We start from the raw sequence: 19,611 nt of genomic DNA on the forward strand, positions 1-19,611 counted from the left end.
GTCTTCAGTCCATAGCACTGGAATGAGTCAACTCAAAGCACTCCTCCAGCAAGCACCCAGGGGCACCCACGAATCACGCACTACACTAAGGGCTGAAGGAACCACAGAGAATAAAATATACAGCCTTGCTCCCAGGAAGGGTCTTCCATTCTAGTGGGAGAGACGAGCGATAAGAAGATTAATAAGTAAACAGAACATTAGAAGTGCTAAAGAGAAACAGAGCAAAAAATGACATTGGGAAATATCAGGACAGGAGATTAAAATTGTGGATGGGGTCACCTTGCTGAGATATTGGAAGCAAAGCCCGAAGAAAGTGAGAAAACGGCAGGCGGATATTCAGGCAGAGGGAACACCTCATACCAAACCCCGCAGTGTTCGAAGACCAGCCTGGAGACCAGTGTGGCTGAAACAGTGCCCACTGGACACGGTAGGAGGTAACGTAAAAACAAAAGAAATGGCCGGATTGACTGGGGCCTTACAGACTTTAGCATTTAGTTTAGGAGAATGTTGATCGGAGGGGCCTCACAAAGCAGCTTCGTCCTGGATGCTGTGCTCAGAGCACAGGGAGAGTGACAGCGGCAAGATGAGGGACTGGAGGCGCTGGCTCACGTCCCCCCACATAGACAACAATCTGACGGCCATCTATGGACAAAAGTGTTTTTGTGGGAGTTCTAGAACCCAAGTAGGAGGAGGAGAAACCCCCATGAGGCTCGAGATCGAAGACAGCCACTGCGGAGGCAGACCATGTCCCAGGGGCAGGCTTACCAGACACGGTCCTGGCTGCAGACCGGAAACAGCGCCGGCCCCCGGTGGACCTGTTTCCAGCCTGTCCCCACAGGACCTGCAAGGGGCCACACCCACCTGTGCCCAGTTTCAGGCCCACAGAGCTCAGTCCCAATTCTGGTCCTGAAACAGCCTTGCAACTTGGCTCCCTCCTGCTGCTCTACTGGGGTACTAGGGGAAGTCCTGCCCACCCAGGGGTCCAGTGGGAGGACACTCAGGAGTCTGGTAGGGGCCACACCCATCCTCAGCCCTGGTAGCAGACCAACAGTGGACCCAGAAGTAGCCTGATGACCTAGCTCCAGCCCTGCTTGACCACTGTCCCAGAAGCAGTCCTATCTCACTGGAGATCTGGCAGGACCCATGCTCACCTGTACCCCAGGTAATGGACCTGCCAACCACGACTGCACTGTGGACCCAGAAGCAGCCACGTAATCTGGCTACAACCCCCACTTGACTGTGATCTTCAAGGCAGACCCATCAGTCCAGGAATCCAGCAGGAGAAGGTAAAGACCTGCCAAAACCAGTCTGGAAAGACAGGAAGAGGTGTTTGCTCTTTCAAACGCAACAACATCGACACGGCTGCATGGGTCATGAAGACTCAGGCAAATGGAACACCACCAAAGGAAACTAATAAAGTTCCAGTAACCAACCCCGAAGAAATGGAGATCCACAAACTGCCTGATGAAGAATTCGAAACTGTCTTAAGGACGCTCAGCAAGCCACAAGAGAACACCGATAAATAATTCAACAAAACCTGGAAAACAATACATGAAACAAAATGAGAAATTCAACAAAGAGAAATCATAAAAAAAAAAAAAAATTCTGGAACTGAGATACAATGGCTGAAGTAAAAAAGGCAATAGAAACTTTCAACAGCAGACAGAATCAAGCAGAAGAACCTGTGAATTCTAAGACAGGTAACTGGAAGTTATACAGAGGAGAAAAAAAAAGAATGAATTAAAAAGAGTGAAGCAAAGGTACAGGATTTAGGAGACACCAAATAATGAGCCAATATACACATTGTGGAAGTATCGGGAAGAAAAACACACAAAATCAACAAATTCTTAGCTAGATTAAGAAAAAAGAAGACTCAAATAAATAGTATCATAAATTAAAGAGATATTACAACAGAAGCCTCAGAAATAAAAAAAAAAAGTTGTATTATGAACTGTAATCCAAAATAATTGGATAACCTAGAAGAAATAGATAAATTCCTCCAAACATACAATCTACCAAAACTGATGCAGAAGAAATAGAAAGCCTGACCAGACCAAGAACAAATAGATGGCATCTGTAATCAAAAACTTCCCAACAACACAAAGTCCAGCACCAGGCAAATTCGACCATGCAAAGAATTAATACCAATTCTTCTTAAACTCTTCCAAAAAAAAAAAAAAAAAAAAAAAAAAGGAAGAATTCCAAACTCATCTTATGATGTTAATAGTGCTGATAACAAAATCAGAAAAAGATCACCAAAATACCCACAGGCCCAACACCCTTGAACAGATGTGAATCCTCTACGAAATACCAGCAGACCAAATTCAACAGCACCCGAAAAGGTCACAGCGTGACCAAGTGGGTCTCATCCCTGAATGCAAGGTTGGTTCACATACACAAATCGATGTGATGTAAGCATGCGCGGCCACTGTGGGGAACGGCGTGGCAGTTCCTCAAACAGGTAAGTGGCTACCCGGGGTGTACGTCCAAAAGAGTTAAAAGCCGAGACTTGAAGAGACGTCCGTACGCCCGTAACCGCAGCAGTATTCACGACCAGAAGGCGACACCACCCGATGCCCAGCGGCAGGTCAAGGAACGCCGAGTGCCACCGGGAGGGAAGCAGGGCTCTGCTGACACCTTGACCGCCGACGCCTGGGCCCCCAGAAGCGGGAGACAACAAACTCCCGCTGCCTTAAGGCGCCGATGCGTGCCCACGTTGTTACGGAGCCCTAGGACACTCGCACGCTTGCCAGGGCCGCACTGGGACCCTAACTCCGGGCTGCCTTTCGAACTTCAGTCCATCGCCCCATCACTGAGAGGCCCCTTTCAACAGACCTCTGACCCCGTGGGTTAATTTATTAAAAAATACATACGTGGTACAAATTTCACTTCCTTTCCATTTATATTGTAGAATTTACAAAAATTGTTTTGAATATTTTAGATATAACCTTAAAGATATGACTGAATCACTACACTTCTTCCCAACTTACTGATGCAAACTTACCTGAGTTTTTCCAAGGCACTTTCTCGTTCAATGCGAAGTTTACCTAACGATGTGTTCTCAGCTTTAAATTTTTCTATTTCCATTTCCAACTCAATAACTTTCTCTCTCAAAACTTGAGATCGAACACTGTCACCTACAAAATAGGCCATAGATATTGAACTTGACAAAAGGCCTTCGGCAAGCAAAACCACTAGCTATGAACACTAAGAACCAAAAATATGGTAAATCCCTACTAAAATGCATGGAAACAATGCTTCCAAAAACAAAAAAAAATTTTTTTAATTTTATTGGCTTAATTTTCCAGATGAAACCAATCTAAATGTAGGAAAAAATCAAATTATTCTATCTTATAAGAAAATCAATCTCACAGTAAGTTAACATTATATATTTAAAAAGAACCATTCAAACAAAATTTTTAAAAAGCCAATATATAAAAATCGCTTAAGAATGAGTAAGTTACAAGAACACTAATCAACATCAAAATCAAAGTTTGCCCACACTAATCAAAGAAATACAAATTAAGACTTTTTTCCATTTCAAATTGGCTACTTAAGTCAGTAAAGTAGCTAACGCTTCTGTCCTTTATGTGCCCATTTAGAAACTAAATCTGATTCATAGCGTAAGACTAAAATACACAAATCTACCCTTTGACCTAGTTATTCTACTTCTAAAAATCTAGTTAAATAACTTGTAAAATCATACAAATAGTTTTGCACAGAAATATTCATTGCCATGGGATTTCTAATAGTAAAAAATAATGTGTCCAACATTAAGAAAATTACTGAATAAAATTATGCTACATTCCTATTATACTCTACAACCATTTTTAAAGTACACAAAGGGTTTTAATAACATGGTCAATGCATGCTATACACCTGGTCAAAAAGGATAAGGCAAGTTATATGTCTTTACGATACTAAAATACATAGGAAAAACGACTGGATGGAAATATCTCAAAACGATATCATAGTTGCCTTTGGGTAGTTTGGTTATAAACATTTTCTCTTCTATAGCTTTTTTATGGTTGTATTATAATTTATTTTACTAGTCCTCAATAGATGGTTGCTCTAAACATTTTGCTTTTAAGTTTTATTCTTCAATTGGAGTTGACAATCAACATTGTTTTATATTAGTTTCAGGTGTACAGCATAGCAATTCGACATTTATATAATTTTGGAGAGATTCTCTGCCCCATTAGTCTGGTCCACACCTGGCACCGCAATCATTACAATGTTAGTGACTACGTTCCCTGTGCTGTACTCCAAATCCCCGTGACTGTTTTGTAACTGCTGATTTATACTTTTTAAGACCCTCCCCTTTTTTCCCAGCCTCCTAATCGCCCTCCCCTCTAACAATCACCAGTTTATTCTCTGTATCTATGAGTCTGTTTCCATTTTGTTAGTTTATTTTGTCCTTCAGATTCCACATGTTAAGTGAAATCAGAGAGTGAAATCTGACAGTATTTGTTTTTCTCTGTCCGACTTATTTCACTTAGCTAATACCCTCTAGGTCCATCCATGTCAATGCAAACGGTAATATTTCTTTCTTTCTTTTTTTATATATAGCTGAGTAATATTCCATTATATATATCAAGAGTCCCCAACCCCTAGGCTGCGAACTGGTACTGTCTGTGGCTTGTTAGGAACAGGACCACACAGCAGGAGGTGAGCAGCTGGCAAGTGAGCAAAGCTCCATCTGTATCTGCAGCTGCTCCCCAGCGCCAGCATCACCGCCTCAGCTCCACCTAAGATCCTTGGGCATTAGATTCTCATAGTAGCGCCAGGCCCTGATGCCACAAAGGTTGGGGACTGCTGGTACATGCACCCCAACTTCTTTATCCAATCATCTCCTGATTGGCATTTAGTTTGCTGCTTTGCAAAAAGTACTCCTTTTAAATTCAGAATATTTAAACAGCTTGTTCTAATTTATATTTTTAAAGCATCTGTGCTTTGCTTTGTTAGGCATTCAGAGTTTATAACATGATATAATAGAAAATGGTTTTTCAAGGTAAGTTTAAAAAGTGTATCACACCAACTTCATACAGCCATTAACTGGAATGAAGCAGATGTGTGTTAGAACAATCTTCAAAATATAACAAGGTGCAGAATGTTATATAAAAATCATGTTTTCATTTGTGTACAAAGGAGATTACACACACATATGCTCTCAATGCACAAATGTTTCTAGAACACGCAAATAAAGTGGGAATGCTGGTGCCTCTGGAGAAAGGGACGAGGAGGCCAGGTCTAGGGAAGGAAGGAAACTTCCTGGTCGTACTAAGCAAGGTAATGCATGAGTTAGTAAAAGAATTAGGTGAAAACAGTCATTAAAGTGTGCGAATACCACGTTCACTCCACAGTAACCCAAGCCATAAATTGAGTACTCCCTGGCTGTAAAAGAAATTTAAATGTTGTCTCATTTTGTAAGTAATTAATTGTAAAGCCTTGGGAATAAGACATAAGCTTAAATCTGAAAAATCTGAAATCACAATTTATCTAACTCTCTAATAATAGTGACTATTTACAATGTTTAGACCTCAAAAAAATAAAAATAAATCAAATGTTAACAAATTATCTGCTAAGACTTCTACTGAGTAACCAGAAAGGTTAGGATTTTAAGCATTCTGACAACATACTGATAAAGTAAACGTTCGATTTCTAACATTGTGACACATATTTTCTAATGCTCCAACTTACCAGGAGGCTGGTCTTGACTGTTTAGCTGGGGTTCATTTCCCATGTGTGAATCGGGTTTGGGTTTGGGCTTGGGCTTGGGTCTCAGTGACGGGAAGAACCTCATCATCAGGTCCGACGCAGGGGGGCTGGCGCTCCTGCGGGACTGGCTCACGCTCTCCTGCCTGACCGGCGCGGCCTTCCTTCTCACCGTCCTGTCCGGGAGACACGCGTCACTCTTAGGAGGGTGGGCTGCCTGGGGAGTCCCATCGATGGCTTCACTCCCAGGGATATCATGCTTAAATGAATTCTCTTCAAGGTCGGTCCAAGTTCTTTCATCGTCGAAGTCTATTCTGCTCGTACTTGTAGACGAAGGTCTTCTTGAGGACTCAGAACCTTTATTTTCCAAGCTTTCTGATACAGTGGACTCCTCACTGCTATAATCTTTATCGGACAAATCTAAGTCAGCATCTCTTCTTTCATCCTCTTCCTGAGTCCTGACGTTGCTGGGAGGTCCCTTGCTGTCACAGGCTTGTGGGCTATCTTCTCTGCCGCTGGGGGTCCTTTCGTTTCCCTCAGCTAACGGTTTCACAGTAACATCCAGCTGCTCCTCAGAGCCAGTGTCACTGCTCGTAACACCGTCCTCGTCACTGGCCTCCCACCTCGTCTGGTTTTCCGGGGTGCTCGCCTGCAACACTCTCCTCCTGACTTTACAGGACTGCTCCCGCCGTCCATCCGGTGAGGACGCTGAAGCCAGCTGCCTGGCTGCGCCTTCGCACTCGCCCTCACGCCCACGTTGCTCAGCACGGCCTGGCCCCGCCTCCCAGTCACACTGACTACCGGGACCCCGTGTTGTCGTTTGCTGCCGCACAGCTTTGACAGGGGTAGAAGACAGCCGGCGACTTTGGTGGGTCTGCTGGTCCCTCTGTAAGATCTTCAGCACAAATGAAGAATTACTGGAAAATGATATTTCATCAGCAGCTTGTTCTAAAAACAGAAATTCATCCAATTCCAAATTTTCCTTTTCCTTCTCTCGCTCCCAGTTCTCTAACTTCCTCTGAAGAGAGGCGTCAAGAGAAGACCCTGACTCTTTCGCAGTCTTGCTCACCGGGCCCTCAGAGGCCACGTGGCTGACCAGCTCCGGCGAGACGGTAAGTTCCTCCTTACCCCGGCTCTTATTCCAGACTCTGCAACCGATGTCGCAAGGTTTTGCACACTCGGGTACACTACACTTAGATTCTGCTTTTCCTAATTTGATATGGTCTCTAAACTGCCCATCGCGCTTCTTCCCTGCCAGGATCTTCCATCCCGACGCGCAGAGACCTTTCCTGTCACTCCTCTGAAGCTCTTTTGGCTTCTGACTCACTGTGGCAGAACCACTCTTGGTTCTAGCATTACTGTTCTTCTTGGCAGGAGGGTTAGAGAACCCACATGGTTCTTTATTTAGAAGCGCGGTTTTCCTCTGGAATGGCTGTCTGTCTGTTTTAAACGTGGGTAGATCCTCTGAAATGCTCTGCGTAGTCACTAGTTTACTTTCTCTCCCTTTCTGAAACTTAGATTTAGCATTACTAAATCTAGCCAAACCTTCTCCTCGTTTTAAAAATGGTTGTTTTGGTTTCGCTTTGATTAGTGATGACCCTTCTGCTACCTAAAATAAAGAACATATCTGAATTAATTCTGGTATACCCAAGTAGCCTCGGTTATTTTTAAAGCAAATTATTAACCTCGAAAGCTGTAGGTAAGTTAATCAAAATCATGGCAATGCTGAACTGACCCTTAGCTGTTTCTGTTTCAGTTCTTGTTCTTCCAGCCGAATTTGTTCTTCCACGTAATCGTCAAACGTCTGCTTCCTGTCTCTGATAGCGGCTTTAATGGGCCTATAACCACAAAAATAAAGTTACTTCACATGCAAGTCACCATATGGACACTTGGCATTTAGCGTGTCTGATCGCACTGGAAACCAGCGTGTCCAAAGCCACAGACCCGAGAATTTAACAAAATCTACAGTCCCGTTCCGTCTCCCATAGTGCAATAATACACAGCACTCTACACATTCTGGAAAACACCATCCTGAGGTCCATCTCTTGACCACAGGTTAACTTCTAAAGTAACATGTTCATTATATAACTTTAAAATCTGTTTCAAAAATAGTTCATTACATGTTCTTTAATGAAGAAAAAGACCCTTACCGTAAGCAGAGCAACAATCAGAAGCCATTTGCCTATCCTTAACATTTATTAAAATATTTCAAATACTTAAGAAAATAATAAACTACTTCGAGTTGGTATTTTATCTTTGTCATAAAAAATTTTAATTTTGTAACCAGATTTACACGATTATAATTTATAAGTAACACCAAATGTGAGACTCCAATATTTAATTTTTCTCTTCCCCAAAATAGGATTTACCTATTTGAGAGATTAATTTTATCCAGATATTTCTCTTAGGTAAGAAAACTCTGCTCAGTTCTTCCAATACAATGTCAGAGGGATTTAAACTATCTCCCCAACCTCTTCCTGCTGCTGACAGAATGTGACAGGCTGTATCTTCATCTTACACAGAAAAGCATGTTCAAGCAAAAACAGGAAAACTGTGAATTGTTCAAAGACCTGCTCAATAATAATGGCTGGCTATAACATTAAATTACCACATTTCTTATTCCCTTTAACATAGATAATACCTTTCTTCAATATTAACCACTTCTGAGGAATCACTGGTTTTTTTAAAGTTTACATTGTTCCCTTCCTCAATTTGTTCCGTCATTTTCTCCCAACATGGTAAAATACCTCCACCTATGATAAAAATTAGAATAATTTAGTTCAAAGAAAGCAAAGTCTTAAAACCTAAAAAGTTTACAAGTTACTATGCTAAAAAGAATTGGTGAAAAGTAAGGTATACCAAATATTTCAGAATTCTCAGGAATTTCTTTAATATGCTAAAACTATGAAACCCTAATTAAAATACCACATTCTTCAAAAGGTTAATGTTATTGGGAGGCGGGGGAACTGTGGGCTTTTCTAAATTAAAAAACAATAGTTGAAACAAACTCCTGAATGTAAAACATGAACTTGATTGAATCCTGTTTTTTTTAAAAAGATAACTTTAAAAGACATTTTAGTATAATAAAGAGAACTCTAAAATAAACTTAAATATTAAAGAACTATGGTTAATGTCTCTAAGTATCACAGTATTGTTATACAGAAAAATGTCCCAGCTTTTACTCGGATGCATGCTAAAATATTTGAAATGATATAACATCTGCACATTACCTGCAATGACTCAGCAAACTATAGATGCAGACAGATACAGATACAGATAAAGGTGTGTGTGTGTTTGTATACAAATATATATACACATGCACAAACATAAACACGGCAAAAAATTAACTGTTCAATCTAAGTGGTGGGCACACTGCTAATCACTGCAGTGGTCTTTCAACTTTTCTAGATGTTTTAAATTTTCTAAAATAAAAGGTCGGGAAGTGTTCTGTTTAAAAAACTAGAAAGACTTTTGACCTTCCACACCAAGGATTTACTCTAACTTGGGAATTGAGGTTTCGTGCACAGTGTTGCCCAATCCTAAGTAGTAAGTACAGACACTTTTTGTCGTAGTAGCTCTAATTTTCACTAAGTTAGCTCAAAAGAACATATTCATGAAAACACCATTAAAATTGAAAGTTAAAGATTAAAATACTGGAAAACACTTAGCCCTACTGCAAAGAACGTTACACACTGACATTATTACCTGACTAGCATAATGATGGCTAAAAGCATTAAAATCATGGTTATAAAGACACCGGACATACCATGAGCATTTTCCATGCTGAACGGGAAAGAACTCAGTTTACTATACATACATTAGTGGAAATAGGGGCAGCACAGGAAAACAAAGAACACGCAGGGAAAAAAACATACCAGGAGCAGCATGGGAACCCCGTGAGTTAGACCAGCAGACCCTGAGTGCCGGCTCGGTGGCAGGAACGTGCCGGGCGCTGGGAACAGGGGCACGGTGCAGACAAACCACATTTCTGGGTACCGAGCATTTTTTATAAGTAATAACGGCCATCAGCAACCCATCTCTTACACTTTGCACCTTCCACTGTGCACCCCACCAAACCACACCACACGTTTTACATCGACCTCCAACAACTCCTAGCTCTCAAGAAAAACAGTGCCCGAAGAACTGACGCCAGCATGGACGACGGCGGTCCCTGGAAAGTCACGCGCTGTGTCCAGGTCCTTGTCCATCCAGGCTCAGTGGCTGTGGCGTGTAGGACCTCATGCTTCTAGGCGAGGGGACAGGGGCAAAGCGCGGAAGGGACAACTATCTCAGGACAACTTGGCGACACTCTTGGTTAAGCACAGAACAGAGAAGCATAAGTAACTCACCTTCTGCAGGATGGGTACATTTTTCTTCCTCCAAATCACTCTTTTCCACAGGTGCCTCTTGATACTGTGCTTCAGAGAACAAACCGGGAGAAGCACCCCTTTTTGAAGCTGAGACAAAACCGTTGTGAGTGTGTCTACCAAAGCTGTTGCATGCACTGGACGTTTGCTCTGGGGTTTGACTCTGGCAGACACGGGGAGGTAAGGTGGGTGCAGGAGTCTCCACAGAGGCTGAATTTCCTGGGGACCTGGGCTTCTGGCTCGGACCATCAGGAGGTGGAGTTGAACCTTGTTGAAGAAAACCGACAAAGCTGATTCGGAGACGTCTCTCTGCAACGCGTTCTCTTCTGCCCGTCACATTAGTGAGCCCACCACAAAGTCTCCTCCAAAATGCTAGAAGCGTTTCTTCCTCCTTATATTAGGAAGCTGTGAACTTTAAAAGTCCAATTTCCATTAAGAGCACGTTTACACCACGACTCAGGTGCGGACACTGGGCACGAGGCCACTGGAGGGCCACCATGGCAGCACTGCTGCCCGGTCCACTCCGCAGCCCGGGACACACAGCTGGCCAGGCAGCACCAAGGCAGACGGCTCAACGGCCTGAACTGTCCCCTCACGGTCATGCTCTGTGTCATGGCAGATAAAGCGTCTTCCCCTAGGATAACGGTGACATTCTGGTATCCTCGGGGGGGTGGAATCATGGGTGACTTTTCTGTTTTCTATCTGTCTATAGTTTCTAAATTTCCTATATTACTTTGTGCCTGTTTTTTTTTTTTTTTCTTGAGTCTCAGCTTCTGAAATAGCCGAATAACCAGAGAGAGTCCCCTTCTTTGTACCTCTAAGATATAATTCTTGGAGGGGGGGCAACACTAGCCATCTGCCTCCTGCGACAGCCCCTCAAAACTCTGCTACTGCCCCTCAGTTCTCCCTGAGTGTCCCAACTAAACTGAGAAGCGAAGACACTGTGGGAAGTGTTTCGTAAGCAGCCGCGCCGCCTGCCTCTTCCACTCACCTACCTCACTCCTGATCAGCAAATAAAACTGGAATTCGTGCAGATCCTCACCGAACATCAGGTTCGACCTCCCTTAACTCTATAATACATTTCTCATCTAAATATTATTTTACCAAATCATGCAAGATGATTAATGATGCCAATATTCCAATATATTTTAATGTAATAGAGTATAAAAAATTCATTAATATCATTTCAGATTCCATCCTGTGAATAACCACTAAGAAAGGACCATTCGTTGAGTTTGGGTACAGTGTTAAAGAAATAACCACAATTATCTGAAAAGGCTATTGAAACGCTTCTCCTCCCTTATTCCAATTACATATCCATGTGAGGCTGGATTTCTTTTTCACATACTTGAACCAAAACGACACAACTCAAGTGACAATGCAGAAGTAGACATGAGAATCAGCTTTTCCAAGCCAGAAGTTAAAGATTTTCAAAAATACAAAATGGGACCATTCTTCTAATTTTTTAGAAGTTTTTTCATTATAAAAAGTTACTTATGGTAACATAGAATTAGTTAATATTTTAAATGTTTTAATTTCTAATACAGTAAATATCAATAGCTACGGCCTATATAACAAAAGCCCTCAGGGTCCTCATTAAGTTAAGAGTGCTAAGGAGTCTTGAGGCCAAAAATCACGGGCACCGCTTCCCTAAAGCGCTCACCCCACACTGAACAGGGTGAGTTCTCATACTAGTAACTTAGAAATCTGCTTCCCTGTTGCTCTCACGGTGATTTCTACCTTAAAAAGTATCACGGGCTATTATTTAGGTGATCTTGATGATTCTTCTTATGGATTCCATGAAGCAAGGGTCCCCAACCCCTGGGCTGGTGCTGGTCCGTGGCCTGTTAGAACCTGGCCACATAGCAGGAGGGGAGCAGCAGGGAGCAAGCGAAGCCTCATCAGAGCGGCCAGTCCCTGGTGCCACAAAGGAACCCTGAACCATGAGACTAGTTCGAGAAACGCACTATGTTCTCTATACTCCAGTGGTCCCCAACCTTTTTGGCATCGGGGACTGGTGCTCCTATGAGAATCTGATGCCTGATGATCTGAGGTGGAGCTGAGGTGGTGATGCTGGCGCTGGGGAGTGGCTGCGAACACAAATGAAGCTTTGCTACTGCTCACGTCTGCTGTGTGGCCTGGTTCCTAACAGCCCACGACTGGTACAGATCCAAGGCCTGGGGGTTGGAGACCCCTGCTACACTCTATGATAAACACCTCAACTCCCTAAACCATTCTCCATTTGCCACACCTCCCATCCCTACCACTGCCGCCACTCCGAGTCCCATCCAGTCACACTTAACACACGCATCTGTCAACATCTTTTCTTCTCTGTATTCTCAAAGCCCTGTGCAACCTCTGAGCAAAACAGGTGCTTTCCTGAATCAGCAAAGTGTGCTTCTTCAAAGGTAGCACCAAGCAGCACACATGCTGCCCCAGATCACTGTTTCAAACTGTGGAACACAATCCATTTGTAATTTTATCATCAAGGCAATAAGTGACTTTTTTTTTTTTTGACAAAGAATAAACAAAATAGAAAATATCCTTGCTACATGCCAGGCACACCAATAAGGACTGAGTTACAAAATTTCTTTGAAATTATGAGTCATGATTTAAAATGTTTTCATTACTAAGCAGCATGATCAAAAAATCTCAGAACTACTCGCTGCTCCAGATCCCATTTCAACAAGTTTTCCCCCCAATAAGATCATACATGCTATTAACTGATCTAGCATACAACAAAAGAATTCTGTCATCAACAGACAATATTTCTGGTATGGTTCTTCGGCTGAGGAGGGTGTCTTCTATACGTATTTCTCTGCTCCAGGCAAGTTTTTCATTCATCAGGCAGTGGTCGTAAACCAGGAGCCCTAGGCCAACCAGGCTTCTAGATCTTTTATTCTGCTAGGTCTTTCTAAATTCTATTTTATATAAATGTGAATGCCTTTAAGCAGGACGCGAATGCTCCAAGAATAGCACAGCTCCCACTTCTCTCGATTATCTGATACTGCCACTGCACAGTTACCTGCCTGGCCCCAAAAGACACTGAAGTTTGCAACATATGATACAAAAGCAGAAAGAACCTGCCCGACAGCTCAAGGTGGGAAGGTGAGCACTGTCTACCTGCAGGCCCGGGGCAGGCAGAAGCGCCCGGGGAAGTGCGCGGCCCAGACACCAACATCAGCAGCTTCTCCTGCTCTTCCATGAGTCTTTGCAGTTGCTCCAGCTGCTGCCTCCTCAGCTGTTCCTGCTTCTTCTGCTGCACTTCTTTCAGCTTTTTAAATGTAAAGTTGCCTTTATTAAACTCACGTAGCATTTGGTTACGGACCTTTGCTCCTTACACTTTTCTTAATCCCGCCCACCTGCCTCTCTACAGCTTCCCTAATACAGAGTTTCAAAGAGGGATCTCTAAGCAACTAAATCTGCCACCCAAACTCTAAACTCCAAGTTTTTATATTGACTGCCTCAACTAAGAAAGTCATATAAATCCTTTGGTTCTTAAAATAGGATAGGTACCCGTACATGTATGACCAACTTTTCCCCCTAATATCTGATCGACCATTTCTAATTTAGTTTTTACCAAATGAGGTAGAAACTTAAGGATGTTACCTTAGGAGTTATATTACCTTACACATTAAGCATGTTTTAATGTTTCGTTATCAGACAAAAAGCAAAATTTGGTATTTTGAGGATTTCACAATAAAGGGGAAGAAATAAGAGGACCTAAAACTGGCGACTTTTCACCATAAATAAAAACCTGCAATAACACAAATATGTATCAGGCCAAACTCCACTGTACCTGTTCAAGCTTTTTAAAAAGTGGGTCTTTATAAGCCACGTCTTTGAATTCATCAGCAAGATCTGGGACAAAGTCACTTTTGTTAACTTCCCAGGGTGCAGGAGCATCCTGACACGACACTGGTTGTGGTCCCTCTTTAGGAAAGGGTGCATGTGTTTCGGATGGATCTGACTGTAGTTTGTAAGGGCTGTTAGACTCCGACTTCTGTTCTTCATGAAGTGAATCTTCTTCATTTACAAAGCTGAAGCTATTTGAAAAATGTGTGGCTTTAATAGGAAAGCCGGTGGAAGTGTTCACACTTGCTCGCTTCTCTTCGTCTGCTTCCAAAATAGGAAATCCACGATTTAATATGACCCCAGCCCGAGAAGGATTGGTCATCCACTGGGTTAAGAAGTTCTGCCCACTGTCTAACTCTGAAGAGGTTGGCATCAGGAACATTTTAGGCCAGTGACACTATTGTATTTAAATAACACAAAAGCTAAGAGCTATTAATCTCCAACACCTGTAGAAAGAAGCAGCCAACACAAAGTATTAGTTAAAGCTGTTCTACCCAAGCTTAGACCCAGCACAAAAATCTACTAAATATTTCACATGCAAAAGATTTTAACTAGCAGTTAGGCATTAAGCTGCATTTTTTTTTTTTTACGTCCTAAATATCTGAATTGGGTGGATCAAAAACCTAAGTTATCTTCTGATCTAATCATTAATTACTGATGATTTTATACAAGTGCTAGATGACTTAACCGAAAACTATGGGAGCTAAAGCACCTTCAAAGTTATTTGATTATCAAATGAAAAACAGACACCATCAATACCAGACGTTACCCACATTAAGCACCTTCGTGTTTCTGGCCCTAGTCTAACATTGCTTCTTTGCCCAACTGTATTTCCAGGACAAAAGTCATCACCACCCCCACGGCTTGACCTGTTTCTTGCTGTCCCTATCCCCCTCACTCCCTTCTAACCCCTCGCCCACCAGGCAGTCCCTCATCTGGGCTCCCAGAGGTTTCCGGCAGCGCTATTTTGGCACTCATCCCATTGTTAGTGGCATTTTGCTTTTGTGTTCATGATCTACCCAGGTGTGAGTTCCTTGAAGATATCTGTATATTCACCACCCATCCATCCCCGGCAGGTAGGAGAAACTTATTATTGTTTTCTAAAGTTAAAGTTAAATCACAAATAAGGTTATACTATTAAAGATAAATTCAATATCATAAAGTATTGTTTTCATTCAATGTTCAACAATAAAAATTACACTGGTTCATACCATAGGATAGCTATGCTGTATGAATCACACTATGAAATAACCAATTTCCTAGTGTAACTATCACTATGTAACAGACAAATTTAAATGGGACATCACAAAGTCTGATGGTACACAACAAACATTTACTGATTTCTTACTTTGTGCCAGACACTGTTTTAGGCTCTGCGTACATGCCAGTTAAGTCGGCCTAGTGGGGAAAATACGCACACGTCACAGTAAATTATACAATATGTTAAATAGGGAGAAAAATAAAAGCCACGAGGGGGAAGGGGTGAAGAGTCTTCACTTAAAGGATAAAATTAAGGGTCTGGTGGAGGATAAGGAGCAAGTGGTGCAGCTGCGAGGGGCAGAGTAGGACCCGGCCGCTCAGCCTGCAAGCTGCCCTCGCTGATGCCCCCGTCCTCCGGAAATCCACTACCCACCGTGAATTCTCCAGGACTGATCTCCTTATGCGCTCAAGCCTGTTTACATCAGTCACCATGAGAAGGCCCTGGCTCCCGAGCCACACTTTATCTCTTACACTCTAATCTCCATGCGTACGCCTTATTCTGTCTCTATCTCCCAAGCATCCTCAATGCCAAAACACTCACTGTCATCACCAACAAAATCTCCTACTGTCCTTAACCTCTTCTCTCATCTTCCTGAGAACACATCTTCCTCTGCAGCCCATGTCCTTGCACCGCTGGGCCTAGAAGTAGAGTATGCTTTCCTTCTTGTTTTTTGCTTCTAGCTCATTTTCTCTTCCTCTACCAGAAAAGAGCACCCAGTTTTGAACCTCATACGCTCAGACTACACAAGAGCCCTCTTCATTGTCTATGGAACCTCCAGGGGTCACTGGGATCCTCCCCTTAATATAACTTAAAATTTTCTGGCTTAGTAACTAGAAGTATTGAGTTGCCATTAACTGAATTGTGGAAAAAGGGACAAAACAGGTTTGGGGGGCTAAGGGATCAAGAGTTGAATTTAGGACATTTTAAGATGCCTATCAGACATGCCAGAGGAGACATCATGTGGATAGCTGGGCACAATAATGTAATTCAAGCCGAAGCCAAGGCTGTGAAGCACAAATGTGGGTATCCCCACCATACAGATGGTAAAGACACTGGATGAGATCGCTAAGGTACTGAGGGAGGCAAAAGAGATGCAAAAAGTATAGTGTCCTTGAAACCAAGTGAAGAAAGTGTTTCAGGGAATAAAAGCGCTGTGCTAATGCTGTTAATAGATTACATATGAGGAATCTGAGAATTTAGCAAAGCAAAGGTCATAACTTCCATGAGAGAAGCTTGAGCAAGGGGCAAAAGCTTGAATGAAGGGGATACATGAGAGAACGAGAAATTGGAAACAGTGAGTATACCTAAGTCTTTCCAGGAGTTTTGTCATAAAAGGAAATCAGCAGAACAGTGGCTGCGCAGAGAAGCAGGATAGAGATTTAAGACAGAAGAAATAAAAGCTGATGAGGATGGAGAGAGGGAAGAACTACTACAGCCATGTCTTTGAGAAACGAGAGATCCAGTACCAAAGTGACATGGCATCTCACTATTTTCAGGTGTAATTCTCGACTTTACCAATACAACAAAAGATATATAAACAAAGGGAAATAAAAAAATGGCAATCTGAAGGCACACAAACATGTACTTAGCTTCATAATCTAGTGCCTAAGAAACGTAAGTATACAAAAGACATAAAGAAAAAAACAGGTGCCCCAACATTAAACTAGGCTCATCCTGACTCAACTGAATAGAAATTAAAGCGGTAACAACGTACTATTTTTTTACGCACTCAGTTGGCAAAGACTAAAAATTTGATAACACTCAGTGTGGAAAAAAAGGAACTCTTTCATAAAGTTTTATTTGGGAATAAAACTACCTTTTTTTTTGGAGGGCAATTTGACTACATCTATCCAAACTGCAAAAGCACAGAAACTTCGACTCATCAATTTTACACCTGGGCATTTTGTGCTATACTGGCACACATCTGCATTTGTAATAAACTGAAATTAACCTAAATGTCCATTAACTTGGGACCAGCTAATTATGGTATTCATTCATATTAAGCATCTGTTAAAGAGAACAAGATCAGTAAGTGCTGATATGGAAATACTGAATATATCCAAGACATACTGTCAACTGACAAAGTGCAAAGCAGTGTGTAAGAGACAGAGCAAGAAAGACAAAGGATACAATTACATAGATCTGTGTTGTCCAATTTGGCACCCAACTACTCACATATGCCTATAGAGCACTTGAAATGTGGCTAATGTAACTGAAGAACTAAAGACAGATAGTGTCATTTTATTAGGTCAAAAATATGGATTTAACGGAATTTTAAACAAGGGATTTGTTTCCCTTGCTTCTTCACTGCATTGTATGACACACACTGAAAATACTTCTCCCTTTTCTGAAGCAGAATTCTATAACAGAGTCATCTAGCGAAACGCCTGGAACCGATTAGTACGTGAACTCAGCTTTTTCACATCTCAAAATTACCCCGAAACGAACAGCTCTGAAGGCTCCAAAGAGTGCTCCATAAACATTGTTTAAAGCAGTTGGGGGCGAGGGTACATTCTCGGCATCGTTAAGGGGAAAAGTGGACACAAGCAGTTAGCTCGAACCTGTGAGACGGTGAGAAGTAACGAGCTGGTCGGGGAGGTATTTATCTCCCCCAAAACGCCCCTCCTGGAAAGCCACGACTCCACAGCGCAGCTTTGAGGACAAGCACCTGACCAGGGTGCAGGAGGCCGGCCCTTGCGGGGTGCAGAAAGCAAGGCCGCTTTGAGCCCTCTTCTGGAGCAGCCCGCGTCCCCTGTTCGCCTCGACATCAGCTTACGGTACCGCCAAGACCACAGAGGTGACAAACGCAGGCTCCCCACACAACACCATTAACCTGGAACAGGTGTTGCCACGGTCCGACGTCGCCCAGCGCCCACCACACTCGCCCGAGGCCCGGAACCGGTCCTCGCCTCTCGGCCCCCGCTGCCCGGGTCCCTTCGTCCACGAATTACCGCTCTGCAGTCTGCTCAAACCCGAGCCGGAGTCGCCGCCGCATTTACGAAAGAGCCGCCACAACCACCGCCTCCGGCCGGAGCCCCGCCCCTGACCCGAGGGTTCCTGGGAAATGTAGTACCCACTGACTCGCTCTGCGCCTGCGCGCGGGCAACGTCGGACTCACGCAACTGCTCCCAGCGACGTCACAGAGACGGGCGTTACCTAGGAGATTCCCGGCGGGGCATCTTCCGCCGGAGCCTCGGTCGGAGAGAAAACGGTTCCTAGAAGGAACTTCCGGGAAAGACCGGAAACCCCTCCCCTTTGACAACTGGGAGAGCGCCGAAGCGAGGAAGAAATGGCGGGAACCCGGAGACAGAACTAACTCTGAGGGACCGAAGCTTTTAGAGGCGTCGGGGGAAAGGAGCTCTTTGTTTACAGTCCGTCTATTTTGGCGGTTTCCTTGTCTTTGTTCTCCGCTTTGGCTGGGTGTGGCTTAGTAAAGGGACAAAATGGGCCGTCGGCCACGCTATTCCATAAGGCAAAGGTAACCAGGTGAGAACTCAGTCCCCAAATCGTCACCACTCACCTCTTCTCCTATGACTAATGCGTGGCGTGTCACTGTGTATCCGTCATGTATTAAAAGTCTTCATTTTGAACAATGAATGAAAAAGTCAAAAAGTTCGTAATTGCCACAGCGGAGCGCTGCGCAGGCGCCAAGAGACGCGGCGCTGTAGGGTGCTGGAGTGCGCATCCCGGGGTTTCGTGTATTTAAAGACAATTGAATCGTGCTGTTACCGCCGCTGAAACCAACTACCATTGGTTAAAGATAATTTGAAAACGCTTTCACAGATTTGCCCACCCCCAAATTGTTCTGCGATCTACTTCAAAAATTTAGCCCTTCTTCCCGAAAAGTTCTGGTTTTGCTACTTTTGTCTTGTAATTGTCATTGCGGGTGAGGAAACCAAAGGCCACAACTTCCGAATAACACCTTCAGAGGTCCCAAGTCGTCTTATTCATTTATAATAGTATTTGGCTTGAAAGCACACCCTAAGTCTCATTTCTCTTAAAAACGTGTAACTTTTAAGATAGACGCAATATCCTCTGCTTTTTGTGCCTATATTCCTTTATTTTTTTTTTTTTACGTAGTACATAGTACTACATTACTTGATTGAATAAGTAAATCTTTTACCACACTCTAGTCTAAACTGGCTGTTTTAAGATACTAATATATGTGTTCACCTGTAGCCTAGGTAATCTCACAACTGCCTACTAAGCTTGAAAGGTCCTCAAAATCCATTACACGGTGGGAGGGATAAAGGGGAGGAACTTCCAACCTCTGTTCTGCCAGACAATGGAAGGTTCGTCCTCATCGGCTGTTCCTACCTTTGTTGCTTCTTCAGATATTACTGTAGAGGAAAATTAGACTAAGAGCTCTGTAGAGGTCTGAAGAGGTCTTAGTCTAATTTTAATCACAGGTTA

The 19,611-nt window shown here is 43.1% G+C and overlaps 2 protein-coding genes across 8 annotated transcripts in view; one reads left to right on the forward strand and one right to left on the reverse strand.

Annotated features, from left to right (window-relative positions):
• CENPJ (centromere protein J) overlaps positions 1 to 18,830 on the reverse strand; it is a 40,860-nt gene extending 22,030 nt beyond the window's left edge. The window contains exons 1-9 of one of the 6 annotated variants that reach the window (XM_036228442.1): positions 18,150 to 18,182; positions 15,286 to 15,335; positions 13,882 to 14,383; positions 13,206 to 13,356; positions 10,065 to 10,349; positions 8,357 to 8,468; positions 7,451 to 7,553; positions 5,701 to 7,324; positions 3,005 to 3,137 (exon numbers count right to left, since the gene is read on the reverse strand). In XM_036228442.1, the coding sequence (XP_036084335.1) occupies positions 3,005 to 3,137; positions 5,701 to 7,324; positions 7,451 to 7,553; positions 8,357 to 8,468; positions 10,065 to 10,349; positions 13,206 to 13,356; positions 13,882 to 14,319 (2,846 nt within the window). In that variant the 5' untranslated portion in view covers positions 14,320 to 14,383; positions 15,286 to 15,335; positions 18,150 to 18,182. The other 5 variants (XM_016130844.2, XM_016130834.2, XM_016130819.2 and 2 more) reach the window with 5 other exon arrangements.
• PARP4 (poly(ADP-ribose) polymerase family member 4) overlaps positions 18,472 to 19,611 on the forward strand; it is a 70,581-nt gene continuing 69,441 nt past the window's right edge. The window contains exon 1 of one of the 2 annotated variants that reach the window (XM_016130740.2): positions 18,472 to 18,684. The gene's annotated coding sequence lies outside the window, so the exon portion shown is untranslated. The remainder of the gene's footprint in view (positions 18,685 to 19,611) is intronic. The other variant, XM_036228441.1, reaches the window with a different exon arrangement.

The sequence above is a fragment of the Rousettus aegyptiacus genome, unplaced genomic scaffold (assembly GCF_014176215.1).
Source record: "Rousettus aegyptiacus isolate mRouAeg1 unplaced genomic scaffold, mRouAeg1.p scaffold_m13_p_11, whole genome shotgun sequence".
In the NCBI taxonomy this organism is placed as follows: Eukaryota; Metazoa; Chordata; class Mammalia; order Chiroptera; family Pteropodidae; genus Rousettus; species Rousettus aegyptiacus.